At 37.2% G+C, this 13,680-nt stretch overlaps 1 protein-coding gene across 4 annotated transcripts in view; it reads right to left on the bottom strand.

Moving 5' to 3' along the window:
• The window catches only part of TBC1D12 (TBC1 domain family member 12), a 36,141-nt gene that overhangs the window by 11,143 nt on the left and 11,318 nt on the right, over positions 1–13,680 (bottom strand). For 3 of the 4 annotated variants that reach the window (XM_048947178.1, XM_048947179.1, XM_048947175.1), the window contains 3 exons: positions 12,314–12,437; positions 6,424–6,480; positions 1,492–1,607 (listed from right to left, as the gene is read on the bottom strand). In XM_048947178.1, coding sequence (XP_048803135.1) covers positions 1,492–1,607; positions 6,424–6,480; positions 12,314–12,437 — 297 coding nt within the window. The remainder of the gene's footprint in view (positions 1–1,491; positions 1,608–6,423; positions 6,481–12,313; positions 12,438–13,680) is intronic. The other variant, XM_048947177.1, reaches the window with a different exon arrangement.

Genomic DNA, 13,680 nt, shown 5'->3' with positions numbered 1-13,680 from the left:
GTTCTTCATGCAATTATTTATTCTGATCAATTTTTGCATGTCTGAATTTTAATAATGAATAAGTAATAATTTATATAATATAATAATATGATAATAATTTAATAATTAATAATTAAACATAAATAAAATCCATAATTTTAATAATTAAACATAACCAGATTTTGTTTAATAACAGGTAAAGGAAAGTTGGAATTACAAAAGAAAGGACAGAGCCCAACCACATCAGAGCTAAAATTAAGGATGCAAGCTACACAACTATCAATTAGACTGCTTCAAATTTTTTTTTCCCCAGTTGCACAGTGATCTTGATTGCCAGAAAAAAAGATTCTCTCTCTCTCTCTATATTTTTTTTTTTTACAAGTAGAACTGATTATTTTCTTAAAATTTCAGAATTAACTGAGAGCAGAATTTATTTTCAAGAATGACATGACAACATGCTATACACTTGGAATAGCACTCCTATTTTTCTTATAGACACATACCATTACTGTCTTTGTCTCTACCACAGAGACAAAGGAAATAATGCATTTACAAAATTTTATACAAATCTGCACCCCTGTTCAAGATATTTGTCAAGATATTTCTGTCTTAGCATTGAAGGAGCTTATGCACCACTTGAAAGAATCTCCACGAAACCATTTCCAATTGCCATTCCTTAATTGAAATTAACTGAAGCAAACAAATGCCATCACAAGTTTTCTCAAGGTGTAATCTGAAAGCTTTGATTTATTTGCTTCCCTCACAGCATGTGTTCCTAGTCACCTTGTCTTCCTCTTTCTTTCAGACTGCTGAAGGCAATATAGCTGAACAGATTGAACAATGTATTACTCTTTTTTCATTACTGTTCTCATTTGTATTTAATGCAGTTTTTGTTGTATCAACAGTTCCCATTTTGTTGCATTCAACTGTAGTTTTAAGTAGCCCAGAGAACACAACTACAGCAAGGAACAGTTTTAAGGAACTCTTTATCTTGGTACCAACAAAGCAGTTAACTATACTGGCCAAGTACCTTCATGTTAGAAATGCTTAATACTCATTTTTTATTTTTTTGTGTTTCAAAAGAAATTCTTTCTACCCCTGTTATTACTTACCCAATACTTCTTTTTCTGGTAAGCCACCTCCAAATTTGCTGAAGTGCTAACTGCCACTATTAAGTCTTCCCTACTGATCTAGGAAAGTAATTGTCCAGAAAGAGCGAAGGAGAAGGGAGTGCACACTAAGATGGCAGGGAAGAAATCTGCAAGTCTTCAGTAATTTTCCTGATAAAGGGTGCCTACAACACTGTCCCAGTACACAGCAGATAACTTATCAGTGACCTCCATTTTGTTAAGAAAATTTCTCATATACTTGCAGGTTCTTCTGGAGATATTTGTCAGTTTGTTATGTTGGACGGAATAATACACATGCTTTTGTGTAAGAATTATGCTCATAGATAAGCTTCACATCTAACAAATTCAGTCAACATCAGATCCACAGCAGAGTTATACATACGCTGGTCGATCCTCCAGAATCAAAGCTGTAGTTGAAAGTGGCTCAAACTCAATGTTTTTACGTCTTGCTGATGGAGGTGGAGGCTTATACATTCTTCCTGTCCGTGCTTCATATTCCTAAACAATATTATTGATAAAAATGTAATTTCAACTTTTCAGACTCCCTTCTAACCTAGTGAGAATAACACTTACTAGTAATATTTATATATATAACATCAAATCACTTAAGACAGCAAGGAGCTAACATTACAAATTGAAATTATGTATAGCAAGACAATGCAGCTTTCCAGAACTGCTAAACAAAAGTGACTGAGAAGCCAGTTTCTTCTATCAACTTAATCTTTAATCTATCCTAGGTCAATGTTACTACAGAACACCTAGGGGTGAGTTATAGATAGAATACCTGCATAATCTTCCTGTAATAGTTAGTGAGCAAGTACATTTAAACAATCTGCAAAGCTGAGTAAAAAAACACTAACCAACAATGTATGTTACCATTTATTTCCTCTTGTCTCTAGCTCTCCTTATGATGTGGTACCCTTCTTGTTTATGAAGTCTTTACCAAGACCACTGAATCCGTTACCTAGAACCATCTATTCTGTACTCAGTGACAGTACAACAATATTTAGAATTATAGTCTGTTTCACGTCATTTCTTTCCTCAGAAGTAAAAACATGCAGTCTACTTGAAAAAAATTTAAGAGTCTTTAATACACAGAAGATTAAGGAAGAAAAAAAAAAAAAACTATTCCTTTTTCCACAGAGAATCTCAGGGAAATACAAATGAGGTAGTCCTTAGGAAAAAGGCTTAGCAGAGCCAAATGAAAACCTCAAAAATTATGTATTCCCTCTTTAATAGCCCTTGTAAATAAACAAAAATACTGCCAATTCTTATAGTTACCATTCTTATAGTTAAGTGAATATAAAAGTTTGTCTGTGAGAAGACTTTTAGCTTCTTCCCAAGCAAAGGTAGCCTGTGGATTCATATTCTTAGGCATGAAGGTTAGACAGATAGGTTCACTACACATCTTCTGTGTGCTGGAATTCAAACAAAATATTATAATATCTTTTAAAGAAAACAAATTCAAGGTATTTTGGTAAAGTACTTTCAAGTTAAGTCACCAAAAATACAAACAGATTACTAGTTCGGTCATATTCCTTCCCAACCAAACATTCTTCTATAAAAACTGTTCCTCTCACCTATTGCATAGTTTTTCATACATACTTATTCTTCCAGGAACAAGCAGAGGACTTTACATGTCCAGTGTTCATTGACAGCATTAAACAAACATAGCTGACAATTTTAAATATCTTAAAGCTCTTTACACAGTTGAAGTCCATGAAGATAAATGGGAAAATACCTCTTATAAAAATGATAACACAGCTTCAGATTTCCTGAGAAGACAAAGTTGATTCTTTTTAAGGTGGCTTAAAGTTTTCTGTCCATCAGCCTTCTTACCCGACCTATTTTAACGATTTTAGATAAAATTTCTGTTCATCCACATTGGGCCTAAGCTCCCCGCAAGAGAAAGTCACCACAGAATCAGTGAGGATGGAAAGGACCCAGCCCAGCTCCCCACACAAAGCAAGGCTGTGCAAGGCGTTTGTTAGCCATGTTCTGAGCAGCCCCAAGAATGGAAGCCCCACACATGCTCAGGAGAGGGGCAGCACCCAGTATTCCCAAGGAGCTTCCCAGCCCAGTATTTGATAGGTCCACCCAGAAGGCTTCAGAGAGCAGAGGAGGCCCAGATTGCTCTCAGTGGTAAAGCCATGTGCAATAGGTGGTACAGATTTCCTACAACAAAATCCTCTCCTGAAGGGTAATTCCTAAGACAACTTTGATTGAAAACAATATGCATCCGATATCAGTTGGCACATTCAAACAAATATATTCAGCAATTGGATTTAAATAACCAGTATTAATTCTCTTGTAACTCAAGCATGACAAAAATAAACAAGTTCAAAATTCACTGTTGAATGAACATGCATATTTTAAGAGCCTAAAATTATTTAATTCCACCTCAAACCATATGACATTACAGGAACTCCTTCCACCTTGTATACCTCAGGCTATTCTAGCATATTCTTAATTGGGAATGATAGCAGCCCACGGTCAGCACCCAGCCTGCAGTGCTGAAGAACTAGTCCCAAACCGCTGAAGGGCAGTAGCTTTCCCATCTCTCAAATTCTTGACTGAATTTTACACTTTCCAGTACTTTGTCACAGGAGCAACAAAATTAAGTTCACTGAGCAGTCAGAGATGAAGAAGCTGAGCTGGAACCAACTTTTTCTTTTTTGTGTGAGAATTAGGTATGAAGGAATATAAGTTAAATTAAAAGCACCAGAAAGCCATAAGAAACTAAGTCATTCTCACCATCTAATTACAAGCTAGACATCTGAATGATACTAGTGTATCTGGCTGTCATATATGCTAGGTACTGACACACTTATCAAAAGTAACAGGTAAGAAACAGGCGAGAAAAGGCATAAAAATCTTCAGTGATTTCACCAAAAGGCAGAAGTCATTATCCAACTGTGCTCCTGGAACTAAAGATGCTTTACAAACATTCAGTTTTTTCGTAGCATGGAAATTCTAAGCATTACTAGAAAACAGCCACCAAAATAACTTCAAGCTCAAACTGTCAAGGTTGTACATTTCCCTAGACAAAACATTCTCCAAATATCAGAAGAAAGATGCTTCTTGCTCAAGAAACATATCTACTATGAAAGATTAGATCCAAGAATCTTCAGACATGCATGAAATTCATTAACTTGAGCAACTAAAATACTTTTTCCTTTTTTTGGAATGGGTTTCTCCTTGTATTACTAGACTTAAGAGGTTCCAATAAGCATTTGATAAAGGATCTGAAATTCTCAGCACTGAATATAAAGCTAGAGCTGACACAGAATTTTACTTCAAAGGAAAAAAAAACAATTTAGAACACCTGACAAGGCAACAACATAAGATGCAGGACATAGCGCCCACAGGATAGAACAACTGACAGCTAAGATTCGAGAGTTGCAAGACATGCTCACAGGATAAAAAATAACCATTTTGGAAGGATTACATGTATCACAACAAGTAATTTTCTTCCTAAAAATTCTTTATTGCAGCCTATCTCAAAATAGATAAAAAATAAATATCAGCTTTAATAGCAAGCAAAAATAGTTCACAGAATCACAGGATGGTTGGGTTGGAAGGGACCTCAAAGCCCATGCAGTCCTACCCCACTGCCATGGGCTGGGTGCCCTCCACCAGGTAAGGGTCCCAGGCCCCATCCAGCACGGCCTTGAGCACCTCCAGGAATGGGGTATCCACAGAGAGTGTCCAACTATCCTGAGTAAAAAATTCCCTCCTAATATCTAATCTAGATATCACCCATTTTTAATTGTCTCCTTATTAATACCAGAACTGCATCTTCTCATCTACTGTCGTTCATAAAGCTGCAAACAAATTAAAAGCATGTTTTTCCTGAAAAACATTATGACAACTTAGTAAGAGCACTCTGATATGCAGACAGACTAGAATTTCCAGTATTTATTCCTACTGAAATACAGATATGCCTATTAACCTAAAGACAGGTAATAGGTAAATGGGGCAGGAAGTTTTTTGCTAATAGATCTGCCTCTGTGCTTATGATAAAGATATTTCAATTTGCAGCTTTTTAAATTCCCTTTCAAAATTGAGTCTCTTAGAAAGGCACCCTACGTCATTTTGGTAAAACTGGTAACTAAGTTATTTAAGCAGAAATTCTGCTTAATGCATAAGGACCACCTCTTGCACACCAATCTCCAAGTTGTATGTTAGAATTACTGAACCTGAATTGGCTGTAAGACGCTTAAAAACAAGATGGTGTTTATAGCAAGAACAGATACCACTGAAAGATTCTCAAGTCATGCTCTAGGTATTTTTTTCAGAACTAAGAAAGCAGATGATTTCAGACAAACAGAACATTTGTTTCTTACTTTCAGATTACAGACAGGGAAGAATACCATGTCTCACATAATAGGAGAGAACAACCAAACTGATGCTGAAGAGTTTCTAGATCAACCTTCCAAATAACATCATCCATTTCTCATCTTTAACTTACTTTATTTTTCCTCAAATGGATTTTTCATAAGTTGCATCAAGTTTCATCTCTATTTGCTTACAAAAACACACGAAGGTATGGGCTTCTGTGCCCAATAAAGAAGAGATGAGAGAACCTGAACCATGTAACATGAACCACAGGCATCATATATCAGTGAGCAGTCACATTACTGCTCTATTTCACATACAGTAACAGATCCACAGAATGAAAAGCAGCAAAGTTGTGCTATTCCTGTTTAACATCAACCGTGGGATTACTGAAGATTTTTCAAAGAGGCAGATGCATTGGACCAATTTCAGAAGCAAACCAGTCACAGCAAATGGAAGATATAACACCACATAACAAAAGTTTCAACAGCTGCACCTTTCTACAGTTCCAGTTTTATACTGGAAAGTATGATTAAAAGCATCTGGAATTCTGAAGTGCTACTGCTCATGTGACTTAGAGATGGGAAAAACTCTAGAGGATATCAATTTGTCAAATTCATACAGTGTTCAAAAATAAAGATTTAAGTCATTTTAACAACTGTTACCATTAAGTAGGATGCACAACAAGCAAAGGTAATGCTAGAACTTGACAGTAATTTACTCTACCTTCTGCTATTCAAGAACATGCAGTATGTTAATAAACAATACTCTATCACTTGAAGTTGTTAGTGAGATTTATGTGTGAAAGTTTTTGTTTTTTTTTTAACTAATGGTATCTAATGAGTTGATGGTTAGTGCCATAAAATATTCATGCTACTGTGAAAATGCAATGTTTGTTCTATTTTTAATGAGTGCTACATAGTCCCATGCATGGCATTGAATACAACTAGAAAAAAAAACGTATTAAATTCCATACCCCTGTGTTTAACAGACTGAGAGCAGATATTGACGCAAGACTGCCAGAACTGTCATCCTAATGAGAAAAACAGAAGCAAAGCCTTAGTGAATAAATGAAGGAAAAGACCATTATAATACAGCAACATGCAAGCTGAAGTTTAAATTCAAGTGCTTATCATCAAGTGCTTATCTTTAAAAAAATAGATGCAGCCGCTCCTCCTCCTCCAGCCCTCAAAACACAGAAAAACACAAAGACTACACACTTGAGCAAGACGTGTATAAGCTCCCATTAGGTTATTTTTTATTTCAAGTGATGTCATGTAGTTTATTCCAACAGCTCCTTTTCTCAAAAGATCTTTTTCCATAGCACTTTTCTCAAGTGAATAACAAAAGGTGTTGATGCAACATCCCTCCCCTAGACCACACCACCTGTAATCATTACACTTAGTTCAGCACTACCCTCAGCAGGTACACTGTGAGAAAGGAAAGAACAAATCATGGTCTAGAATCTGACATTCCAGAAACTGTTAGCTCTGAAGCTGCATCTTCATGATTCATTTTTCCTCCCATTCATCTTACACTGCATTTTGCACCCAACTGAATGCCTTTAATCCTCACCTTCCAACACCACGGTCTGACAGTATTTCTACATTGAGGGCTCAGAAGTGCACCATGCTTCAACTTCACCAACAAGCTGCTGAGAACCTGGACATGGTTGTGAGGCTCTAAATAGTCACTTGGGATATAAGGGACAGATTTAAGATTATAAATAGCAATGTGTAACCCTTCGTACTGTATTTGAACAAGGTCATCAGGCAAAAGCATGTCCAGATACAGCAGACCCTATACCTACACAACCAAAGCTCCGCAGGCTTCCATTCTAGATTGAACCCAGCGATCTAAAGGAAAAGTTCAAGCTTAAAAAGGAGTGCCTAAACAGATAAAGCCATTGTTCAGAAGCATTTTATTACAGTACTAGAAAGAGTGAGAGGAATTAAGCTCTTCATCACAAGTTCAGTGTTGTTACTGACCTCTTTCTGCACCATGCATACCATAGGAGAAAAGAAATCCGAAGGCTTCCATCTATGCTGCCACACTTTCTCCTTTTCAGTATGGAAATACTATGCCAGCCTCAGAAAGCTAAAACTTATACAATTTTTTTTTTAATGTGTACATCTTTACCATGTCAAAAGCATCTTTTTGCTAATTTCTGTGCTCTTGGAATTTGATATAGCCAACCTGAACGATGACTTTGCTGCCACAGCATATCAAGCTTACCAAGCTGTCTGCTTACCCTGCAAAACCTTAATTCTTAAAAGAAAACACAATTCTCTTGTCACCCTTTTGCTAAAGGAATTCAAAGACCCAGTAGAAAAGGAATCATCCTGTCAAAAAGCAGATTCAGAAATTGTCAGCAAATTTTCCTTGTCAAAGCAGATGGATAAGTCTTCGCAACTGGACTGTATTTTATATACTTTCTGCAAACAGAGGAGCATTTGAGATCCTACAAGCTTCATTACCACTTTGTTGACAAGATAATCATTACTGAAGCCTAAATTACAGGGGAAGGTCTTTGAAACACTTCTAAACACAAATGTTTTACCTGTAGTACAGCATTTCTCACTGCACATACACTCTGGAAAGATGACAGATGTTTCTTGAGAACCTAACTGCCACATCTGCAAATAAGAACGTCACACTCTTTTCACCCCTACTAGCAAACTAAATGCTACTTAGGTGCTATGTGATCCTTGCAAGACTAAACAACATTGTCCATCCCTGTCTCAGGGAAATTCGTTACCAATGTATTTCTGACTGTATTTGAACAGGCAGAACTCTTGCCTTTCTCCTTCTGCCTTTCCAGCAGCATGTGCAAGATGAGCCAGCGTGACCTCTATCTAGATAAAAATCACTCACGGAAAACCTTTCAGCCTTGTATCTATGTACTTCTTCCAGATACCCCATCCTTAGATTTGCTGACAAACATGTCATGCACTTTTTAATGCACAGCTTAAATTGAAACCACAGTGACTGGCTTGAAGCATTACTATTGCAAGTCAGAAGGCCTGAGCTGTCTGAAGGCTGATTGAAAACACATCTGTTCCTCTGAAGAGCAGCCTCAGACAATTCTTGGCCCTGGGAGACCATGGGAGTTGTGCTGATTCAGTGAATGATTTCACTGTTAGATTTCAGATGGGATATAACAACATTGGAAAAATATGCACAAGTTTATCAGCCCTCAAATACAGGTGGTGTTTCTGTTTGTGAGCTTTTGTTTGTTTGTTTTTAAGATTTCAGAGCAAGCCAAACCCACTATTTTCAAAGGTTAGCTGTAGGATAGAGACTACATTAGACAACATCTAAATCACAGTTAGCATTTAATTGATGGCCTACAGTTAATAATTTGCCATTTTGTGTACAAGGTGACAGCTTTTGGAAAAGATTATTTTACTTTACTTTCAAAGAAGCAATCAATAAATTACTGCAAGTTTTCATATGTCAACATGAACAGAAGTCCCCCCACACATAAGGCTGTTACTCGCTGTACTCCGTTAAAAGTCTTGATGAAGTGAAGCATATACCAAATCCATTTCTGTGCCTTGCAGTGCATTTTCACACATTTTGCGTTTTCCTTACTTTGGGCATATTGGGCATTAAAGTTTCACAACTGTAAACAAATTAATAAAAAAATATTCAAGAGTGCTTTAACAAAAGAGCTAAATGAAATGGTTTGATATTGAGAATCATTTTGATCACTAATACAGACTTTTCTTTAACCATAAGGACAGAAAATTAAATTCAGTTTGCTTTTTTAAACAGAACTTGCCCTTCAGTCAGTACACATCATCCTGCAAATCAGTTCTGGCTTCAAATGCTTCTGTGTTAAAATACTTCGGAGGTCTAATTGAAAGCAGATTTCTTTACAGACTGAAAAGAATGTACCCAACTGATCATTAATGACCACATACATCTCGTAACAGCCAGTTTTATTAGCTGCAGTTCATGAAAAAGGCACACTTCCTAAAACTATCAAATGCACGTGACATTTGCAATCCTAAAGAGTTGCTATTTTCCCTTTTTATAAAAAACAGCAAAGGAAGGAAGCCCAGAGGAGGGAGATGTCCAGTAAAAGAGTTGGCCTTAATCACATCCTGCCTGGGCAGCTCCAAGTCCAAGGGGAGCAGTGCATGCCAGCAGCTGAGCGCCGGCAGGGGCAGCTGCCAAGACCTTTCAGCCTCTGGCCCACTTGGAGTTTGAGCACTGCACCCTGAGCATGCTGATGGCAGCGCAGCTGCGAGGGGCTCTGCCACCTCCACAAACATGCAGGCTCAGCAGAGTGCTTTGGGTAGAGCAATTATCTTCCACATATGGTATGAAACTACAGAGAAATTTACAGTTGCGCTCATCAGACAGTCTCTGAAGACAGAGCTGGCAACATTGTCGTCTGAAAAATGCCTGAAAGAGTATCCCAAATTAAGTTTCCAGACTTTTGGACGAAGTTATTCAAGACACTGTAATCACCACCGGACTTTTCTGCAAGGGCATATATAGCAACTCCCATTGACAGACTTATTAATTTAGATGCAATTATGAATTTACTGTCATCCTCACCAAAACAAGTAGCAAGGGAAGCTTTCACCAGCCAGGACAGAAACATGGAAATTTAAGACCAAGGCTCATCTCCAATCAGGTAGCAGAATAGTGGTTAACAGGACAAATGAAGCTTGTATCAGCTTTTACAGGCCTTGTAACTGCATTCTTGCCTGCTTCCCTTTTGGATGCATCCTCAGTAGTGAAGAACTGAGTTTGGGGACCTCAGTCAGCCACTTGCAGAGCAGATGCTGTTTTCAACTCACTGTCAATAACAATGTGTGCCTATATTCATTCTAGGCTATGGCCAGATTAACAAATTTGAATCCTTTTGATAAAATTTTTTGCCATTTCTTCAAAGACATAGCACAAGGAACTATACTGTAACTCTTACACATATATATAAGACACTTTATGTTAAATATGGATACATTAGGGTTCTCTCTCACTTTAACAATCAAGTTCTCAGATACTGTAGATCTAACTCTGTAGTTAATATGCCACTAGTTATGATCCTTACTTTCATAAGTGTGGATTCCAGATCACGACGCTTTATCTAAAGACCATACATGCTTTACCTGATTTAGAACCTAATAATATTACCCATTATTGACACAACACTCCAGATTATACAAATCCAATCTTAATTTGGTAACCACTCTAACATAAGCCACATGAATAGTCTTCAAGACAAACTCAATCATGCCTAAAGGCAATGCACTGTTTAAATATTCCTGCTTTTCTGACACTTTGAAGAAGTTAAAAAAATTATTTTAAAATAACAGTTTAAAAGAAAAACAGTCACTAAGAGACAACAGGATAAGAAAAATATTTGTGCAGACTTTAACTCATTTGTCAAACAAACATCTTCATTGCTAGAAAATAGGAAGCAGATGATTGGTAAGCATTGTGTATACGTTCATTTCACAAGATGGACGAAACACCTGGATTTTCAGCATGGTATTTTCATAGCACAAGGCCAAGAGCATTCATGTGCATACAAACTAAACACACCTGCCCTCTCCTGCCAAAAAATAAAACATTTCTACGAGAAAAGTATATTTGAAAGCGGTGAAAAAGCATCTAGTTTAATTCAGAGTATATGGTACTTGCAGCAATCTCATCATTTCCTTATTTTCCTACATTTCACTGTGTGACAGCTCTCATTACACTGAAGTCCTTCAAAAAGAACCTCTTATTTTTCACTTTAGCTGCTCCCAAAAGGCCCTCTTTCACCATGAAGCTCTTTCTAGAAGATGGCTGAACACTGCTTCATTCACAGCTATTTGCACCTGCCAAACACATCAGCTCATATGGAATTTAAGAGAGGAGACAAAGAAAAAAGCAGCTCAAGAGATTCAGTTACTGTTTTCATTAACACAAGAGACATTCATATTTCTTAAGTGAAAAAACCTCTCAGCTTTGGCACTGTATGTTAACTTTACTGATACATTACCAATTCCTCATCTTTAAAGACTGAGCTGTTTTTATTATTATTTCAGCCACTGGAGTGAAAATGCAGAATCGACACAGTAACAAAACTTGGCATCAAGGGACAGAAATTGGAATTACTTTTCTCTAGTACCCTTGTAAATCCCAAACAAGTTCAACTTGCACTGCTGCAATTATTTTTAATTTAAAAAAAAAAAAATGCTCAAGTGAGATTTAAAAAAACTAAGTGAAAGATGACACGAATTCTACGCCATTTTTCACCAGTTACTGACATAACAAGTTTACAGGCAAGAAGCAAGGACTACAGAAAGATGAGCTAGATCCAAAAAGATTGGTTTTGTAACACTATTCAAGAATGCTTTTATAGGATAAATTCTGCTAAATTATTATCTAGCTTGAAACAGTTAATTAGCTAGCTTGAAAACAATATAGAAGCCTAATTACGATCCTATTGAACAAAACAGGCAAATTAACTCAGGATTGAACCTTAAAGGAAGACTACAGTATTTTGCAATCATTTAACCATTACAAAATTGTACCATGTTAAATGAGGCAACATTTTATGGATAATTATTAAGAGTGTTGATGTTTTGATTTAAACAGCCAATAAAACAGTGTTAGTGTTTACAGAGTTTACACTTTCGAACACGTATCAATGCTTTGTAAGCACTGAGGTGTGCTGAGGAACATAACAATCATAAAATTCCAACTCCTCCTTCTCAGTAGCTAGCATTCTTTAGACACAGATCCCACAGAGCACCCTATGGCCATGTAGCAGGAACGTGGAGACAACAGCAACAGAGCTGCAATACCTATGCATTAATTCTTCCAAGCTTTCTGCCTAGAGTCATGCAATGTCCACTCACCTGCTGAATTATTTTGGAGTCTTTTGGAAGGTTTTCCCTGGGGGGCACTTTTCCAAACAACTTCCAGCCAGGAGCACTTTGGACAGCAGGTTTGAGTTCCTTTGTCCTTTTAGTGAAAAAGTTTCTGGGGGGAGGAAAAAAAAAAAAAAAAAAAGAAAAAAAAAAGGTTTTATTTTTGTTTACTGTGTGCACAAATATTTTTATTCACTTCAAGTTTAAACTGAATTCACCACTACAGAGATTTACTGCTCAGCAAACACAATGTGCTACCATTGCTTTCTCTTTAAAGTAATTAACTTGAAGTGAAGTAGCTTTCATTGCAGTCACTTGGATACTAATACAGAATTACTTAACATTCAATTTAACCCTGGAATCCTAAGCTACTCTATGCAACACCAAAGCTGTTTCAGCAATACCAAACACTTCCTCAACTGTAAGTTCGGAGCATGCAGCAGCTTCTACACTTTCGCATGGTGTTTGACAACAGGCTATTTGAAAACTGAAGAGCAAAACTCTGGAAGTCCCTGTGCAACACACTGCAACACAAATTTAAAAAAGAAATGAGGAACTACTATATTCACTAACATTTTCCACAAACTTTGTTAAATTTCTTGAACTTTCGTAACATGGACCAGAAAACCAGGGAAAACACACACAGCTCCAGTTTAGCAGACATCCTTTGCCAGTGGTTAATGCAGTTACACTCAAGCACACAGATGACCCTGCTGCTGAATTACTTCGTAGAAAGCCACCCATCACGTGGTCACAGTAGGAACCATTTTTTTCCTGTCTTCTGTTCTAAGTCCAAGACCCTTCCTGATACGCTTTCTCTAAGTTACACCGCTTGCCTCTTTCCCTTTTGCTGTCTCCTTGCACTCACTGCAACCATGCAGGTGCTGCACATTCTATGGGATGCTGCCTGCACCACCTCACTGATGCCCACCCAGGGGCAACTGGAAGATTTAACCCTGATGGCAATCTGTCACCATATCAGAGCTGGTTTATGATTAACCAGGAAGCTGGTAGATTTAAAAGTACGGCATGTAAACATACAGAAGGCTTTAATATCTCCACATTTTAAAAAAAGCATGTTTGTGGCTCTTAAGAAACTTCACTAAAAAAGAAAAGCACAACCCAACACTACAAAAACCTTTCCAGAATACAGTTCCACGTGTTCTGTGGTGTACTGAACTAACAAAAGGCCTGTTTTTGCTTTTCCATGAAGGCACAAAAGAAAAAAATATACTATTTGATTTAGAATTCCATAAAAGTCCGAGCCTTCTGAAGGTAAAAAAGCTGATCAAGCTTTGCATCATTCGTCAGAATCAACCTCACACAGGAACTCTAATCCAAGAGTAATTAATGGG

The sequence above is a fragment of the Lagopus muta genome, chromosome 5, assembly GCF_023343835.1.
Source record: "Lagopus muta isolate bLagMut1 chromosome 5, bLagMut1 primary, whole genome shotgun sequence".
Taxonomy (NCBI): Eukaryota; Metazoa; Chordata; class Aves; order Galliformes; family Phasianidae; genus Lagopus; species Lagopus muta.
This window is presented reverse-complemented; position numbering and strand designations above follow the sequence as displayed.